This window comes from Medicago truncatula, chromosome 5 (genome assembly GCF_003473485.1).
Source record: "Medicago truncatula cultivar Jemalong A17 chromosome 5, MtrunA17r5.0-ANR, whole genome shotgun sequence".
Taxonomy (NCBI): domain Eukaryota; kingdom Viridiplantae; phylum Streptophyta; class Magnoliopsida; order Fabales; family Fabaceae; genus Medicago; species Medicago truncatula.
In genome coordinates this window covers 7,197,216-7,203,443 of record NC_053046.1, presented here as the reverse complement: position 1 = coordinate 7,203,443, position 6,228 = coordinate 7,197,216, and the positions used below count along the sequence as shown (strand labels likewise).

The 6,228-nt window shown below is 35.1% G+C and overlaps 1 protein-coding gene across 2 annotated transcripts; it reads right to left on the bottom strand.

Annotated features, from left to right (window-relative positions):
• Positions 1-1,316: 1,316 nt before the first annotated feature.
• Positions 1,317-5,047, bottom strand: LOC11409452 (probable LRR receptor-like serine/threonine-protein kinase At3g47570). Of its 2 annotated transcripts, XM_024783797.2 has the most exons (4): positions 4,057-4,175; positions 2,230-3,622; positions 1,746-2,114; positions 1,320-1,578 (listed from the first exon to the last, which is right to left on the bottom strand). In XM_024783797.2, the coding sequence occupies exons 2-4, from the start codon at positions 3,542-3,544 to the stop codon at positions 1,559-1,561; spliced, it is 1,704 nt and encodes a 567-aa protein (XP_024639565.1). In that variant the 5' UTR covers positions 3,545-3,622; positions 4,057-4,175; the 3' UTR covers positions 1,320-1,558. The 2 variants fall into 2 exon arrangements, with proteins under 2 accessions (XP_003611892.2, XP_024639565.1); XM_003611844.3 differs by having other exon boundaries at positions 1,317-1,578; positions 2,230-5,047.
• Positions 5,048-6,228: the final 1,181 nt, after the last annotated feature.

Below are 6,228 nucleotides of genomic sequence, written 5' to 3'. Positions count from 1 at the left end.
GTTTGTTGTCACTAGCTCTTGTTTACATTGTTTTGGGTTATTAAGGTGTTTAGGGTGTTTGGAGGAAGCGTGTCCTTTTGTGCTGGGCCTTTTCCTTTTTATATGTTTGTTGTTTGCACCACCGCTCATCATATCATTTTGTCATACTTTTTGTGTGTTGGTTTTCCAGTGGGCCAGTTACTTTTGCTTCGAGATCGGGAGTCGGTGGCTAGCTGCAATATTGTTTGGCGTGATTTAGTGTTTCTCTGGTGTACCAGGGTGAGGGGTGCCCTTCTGATTTGGCCATAAAGTCTGGTGAGCCGATCACTTTTGATTCGAGATCGGGAGTCAGTTCTTTGGCTCAAGTTAGAGTTTGGGCTTTTATGGTTTTTTTCGGTGGATCGGAGGTCGAGAGGTCGTGGAAGCTGAATAATCTTTTGGATAGGAGCTTTGCGGATGTGGCTCAGCTTTGGTATTCAGGACTGGAGTTTTATTTTGAGGGTTGTTTTTGTGAAGGAGTCTGTTTTAGGTGGTGACGTGTATTTTGGTGGGTGTTGTCCGCAGCGGTGTTTTTAGGGTGTTTATTTTTGGATGTTCCGCATATAAACGACTCATTTTGTCTATATTCTCAGTTTCATCGATCTTTGTTCGTCTTGAGTAGGGATCTGGTTGTTTAATAAAATTTGCTGTTTAAAAAAAAATACTCATTTATTTATTTTACATGGGGTAGAATACCATAATTGTCAAAAAAGTTGTAGAACCAAATTTCTATCCTTTGAAATTATTGTATTCTACCATGTGTTAAAGAACTTAAATAGGAGTATAGTAAGAACAACAACTCAGTTCAAAAGTATAAAAAAAAGAAATAATAAACGTAAACAATGCACACACGATGTTCGATAATTAAGTTCAAACAATTTTGTTTAATATATGTCTTCGAATGCAGAGCAACTGCAGTTTCTTATTGTTATTAGTAAAATATCCAAATTTTAAATATACTATATAGTTTAATATAAGAACATTATCGCTGAATCATATCGGATGAGGTTTCTCCCCCTCACCCCCTACTCGACCCCCCACCATAAATTTATTCTTCTTGTTTTGTACTTTGCTGGAGTACTAGAAGTCAAAGAAACACTAAATGTTTAGGAGTTTGTTTTGTTATGTACCTTGAGGAGCAAAGCCAACAAAACTTATGGTAATTATATCTTAAAATTATAAGAAAAATTATAAGAGTGCAGGAGAAAAGCCTTCTTTTTACTCATGAATCTTTTCTCAAAATCTCAATATAATATTTGCAAAACATACCATTTTATGAAGGATCCTTGTTTGAGAGTTATCTATTTAGATTAAGACATGGTTTGACAATATATTTCTTTCAGTTTAAAATGTAGCAGCATTGAAAAATGAAAACACAGGCTTTACAATTTAAATACTTCATAATTACTGTTTGTTGCGAACCAAACTCAGCCAAAAGCTTAAGTTGCTGAGTAAAGAGTAAAGAAACATAAAATTCACCAATGGTTTCCAGAGGCTTTTGTGTTGGAAGCGTAGCCATGAAAGTCTATTTCACCTTGAACTAGTCACGAGTGTGAACACCTGAAATCGGAAAGTAACTCATTATCTTTGCATATTGTAGTTTAGGAATTTTCAAATGCATATTAAGATTGCAGAGATTTAAGTGAACTACATAACTACTTAATCAGATAAGAGCATAAGGTAATTGCACATGCGGTTAAGTATCTACAAGTATCGATCATACTTACCAGCGAGATAAGCGTTTTTGATTATGCTTAAGTCTCTGATGACATCCACTATATTCATTCTTTCTTTTGGTGATTCCACTGAACAAGCAAGTCCAATCCTAAAAAGTGAAACTACGCACTTCTCTACATTTGGAGTGAAATTTCCACTGTTTCCATCTTCTATTGTTGCTTCTATATTTCTTGGTACAAGATTTGGGTCCAAAATATGTATAAGATTATTAGGCAACGAAATTTCAACAAAAATACGTAGATTTTGACCATTGTCAAACATTTCATCTACCGGTCTCCTTCCGGTAAGAATTTCCAACAAAAGCATCCCGAAGCTATACATATCACCATATGTAGATACTTCAGAACCCATTCCATATTCTACAAGATAAAGCAAAAATATTTAATAAACCCTAACTAGTAGAATATCAAACATAAACTAAAAGATAGGAGAATTCAATGAAACACCAAGTGATTTAAGAGTCTGTAAAAATACCTGGAGGAGCATAGCCAATAGTCCCTTTAATTCCAATTGTACTAGTTTCTCGATGAGAGGTGTCGTCAATAACTGAGACAAGTCTTGCTATGCCAAAATCACTCACATGAGCAACCATGTCATCGTCAAGAAGGACATTGCTTGGCTTTAGATCACAATGAATGATCGATTGCTCACATTCAAGATGAAGGTAATGTAATACAAAGGCAATATCAACAGCGATATTCAATCTTTGATCAAGGTCCAACGTTCTTTGATTCTCTACATTCACTGATCTAGGATGTAGCCATTGTTCTAAGCTTCCGTTGTTCATGTATTCAAAGACTAAAGCTTTAAATTCTTGACCTTTGTAATCTGTACTGGAACAACATGTCAAAATCTTAACCAAATTTCGATGTCTAATATTTTTTAGTGCATTACATTCAGCAATGAAACTCTTGTGAGCTCCCTTCTTTTGAAGGTTCATGACCTTCACGGCAACAACTTTATCTTCTGATTCAAGATTTCCTTTGTACACAGAACCAAAGCTTCCTGATCCAACTAAGTTTCTAGCAGAAAACCCGTCAGTTCCCTGGTGAAGGTCCTGGTATGAAACTTTAGCTAGTGGGTCAATATTTAGTAAATCAGAATATTGTTTCTTGTTTCTTTTCCTCATCTTGTAGATAGTTAAAATAATTGTCGCCGTGAGAAGAATAGATACCGCACTAACAATCCCTGCTATAATCCTGATTTTTTGGTGTTTTGCAGGTTTAATACCTTTGACAGGGCATGGCCGTAGACGAAGCGTTGAAATACCTCCACAAAGTTTATTGTTTCCGGTCACAGCTAACTTGCTTACATTTCCAAAGACACCTTCTGTTGGTACCTCGCCTTCCAACATGTTGAAAGAAACATTCAAGTGTTCTAAAACTGATATATTCTGTAGAACATTAGGAATTGGTCCATACAACCGATTTCTTGACAGGTCTAAATATTGAAGACTTTTAACTGAAGCCAATGAGGATGGTATGGTTCCGTTGAAGGAGTTTCCTTGCAAAAAGAGGTATTCTAAGCGTATGCATTCGCCAATGGCTCTAGGAATGTCACCAGATAGAAGATTCTCCGAGACATCTAGCTTGTTGATACTTTTTAGCATACCCACTTCTCTTGGTAGGCTACCACTCAATGAGTTTCTTGACAAGTTCAGTAAGTTTGATAACGAAGAAAGACTGAAAACTTCTAAGGGTATGGTTCCTCTAAGATTGTTTTGTGCAAGGTCCAGGTATTGTAACTTTTTGCAGTTTCCTATACTTGACGGAATATTTCCTTCTAACATATTATCTCCTACACTCAAATGATATAATTGACTGAGGTTGCCTATGATGGGTGGTATCTCTCCGGAAAACTTATTTCCCTGCAAAACCAATAGTTGCATTTTCTCAAACTTCCCAAAAGTAGTAGGAATAATTCCTTCAAAGTTGTTAAGTTCCATGCTCAACAGAGTTAAGCCAATTAGATTTCCTAATTCTTCAGGAATTTTTCCTGATATCATATTACATCCAAGATGTAGTTGCCTAAGTTGAGTGGATAAATTCCCAATGGAATTTGGCAAATTACCTCCAAAATTATTAAAGGATATAGAAAACACTAGTAGTTTACTACAGTTTGTCAAGGATTTTAAAAACTCTAAATCCTTAGTGGAATTGTTACCTAAACTGTTTAGCTCTAGATTTAACCGTCGAAGATCATGTAACTTCCCTAGACTTGGAACTTGTCCGACCAAATTGTTTTGATCTAAGTCAAGATTAAATAGGGAAGAAGCATTTGAAATGGAAATAGGGATTGTACCTGAGAATTGATTTCCTCCGATTGCTAAATATTGAAGATTGGAGAGGGTGTTGAACATATTGGGTGGAAGAGATCCATTAAAATTATTGAATGCAGCGGAAATGAAAGTAAGAGATGACATATTATAAAGACAAGAAGAAGGTAATGTATTAGATAGTCTGTTTAGAAACACTGACATTATTGTCAAGTTTTTGAGGCTGCATATTTCTCGTGGAATGTCTCCCTCTAAGAGGTTATCACCCACTGAAAGAATAGCTAGCCATGAAAGATTCCCTATGAACGTTGGTATTCTTCCGGTTAAATTGTTTTTTGAAATCTCCAACACTTGAAGCTTTTGAAGAGAGCTTATTCCAATTGGTATTTTACCAATAAGATGATTTCCAGTCAAGTATAAGAATTCAAGATTAGAGCAACTCGTCAAGTTTGTAGGAATCTCCCCTGTCAAGGAGTTATCAATGAGTACGAGTTCCTGCAATCGAAACAACTGACCGAGTTTCTGTGGGATTTTTCCGAAGAAACTATTGTGTGCAAGGTTGAGGTTTCTCAAAAAAGAGAGATTGCCAACATGGGGAGATATCAATCCATGCAGCTGATATCCTTCCAAGTTTAACTCGGCAACTCTTTGATGCATGGGACTGCATGTGATTCCATACCACTTGCAGAAGTGAGTTGAACTATTCCAAGAGGCCAAGATTCCATATGGATCATTAGATATTGATTCTTTGAACTTGAGCAACGCCAAGTTATCGGTCTCAGTTCCTAATGTAGAAGTAAATGTGTTTTGGAAGAAGTTGAAAGCAATGAGAAAAGATAACCAAAGTGAAAATGTTGGAAACATGACATGAAAAGGCTTTGAGAAACTGAAATTGTTGAAGTAATATATTTAGTAGTATTAAATATATCTAAATATTTGTAGGATCTTATAATTAGAGAGACAGAGGGAGTGTAAAGGGATTTGGAAGTTTGTAGGAAATGTTTAATAAACTAGCACACTCCTTAAGTCTGCTTTATAGGCTAACAAAATATGTTTTATTCAATACTGACACTTTGGATTGAAGAGCAAGTATCCAACGTCGACACACCTAAATTATTACTGATATTTACATGTCAGTTTGTGTCTAATATCCTTTTTTTTTTTGAAGGATTGTGTCTAATATCCATGTTTGTGCGAGTGCTTCACATAGATAAATATTTTGTCACAATAAAGTATTGGAGTCTACGTCAACTTTGGTTCAAACCGCGTATGTTTATTGTTAAACTAAAGAGTAGTTTATTAATCATGCTTGTATCCAAATTGGACGGAATAGTTAATTATGTGCCTGCATGTGTTTCAGCTTAGTGAAGAGTTATGCTAAGCATGCTTTATACTTGGAAGAGTCATGTTTAAGTTTCTTTGCTACTGTCCTTGCATCTGTATGTCGTTTATAGGTCTATAGGGTATCTTGGCTTTAGTTGGATGTTAATATGTTAATTTCAATTAAACAATTCTTAATTAAGCTATACGCACACTCTTTTTTTTACCATCTTCTCAGAATTGTTAAGAGGTGTTTGATTTTGTGTTAAGTTTGAAAATAAAAGAAGAGTTGAGATCGTGGAATCTGAAAATCTTTACTTAGGTCATTGACCAAACTCATTCCTTCCATGATTCTTCTATCCTCATGACCATTGGACCAACTTTTGCGAAGCTAAATCATCTTTTTCTAATTTCATCCATTTTTTTAAAGAGCTCTAGACATTAGTTCAAAAACCGAAGTTTTTCTTAGAACAAAAGTTTAAACTCTTACAACAACAATAATAACATCAAAATTGCGCCAAATCACTCAATCCAGGACGAAAACAAAAAGTAGAATACATGAAACAAATTAAGAATGATAGTATAGTCAAATTATGAAGTATACTCACCCTAGTTGTTATAGTCAAGCTATTGCTATGATAGTATAGTCAAATTTCTTCCATGAGCAGAAAAACACTCTAATCAAGAGCTTTTAATTACCAATTAGAAGATGAAGCAAACAATCTTATTTTCACAGTATTGGCGCATATTAATTTTACAACCACTTTAACAATGCTATGAGCTAACTGATAATTCAAATTGGTCTGAAATGTGAATAACGATGCTAATGTTTATCTCAGTAAAACAAGTCTTACTTGTGTATCAAGACGCGCACTTGT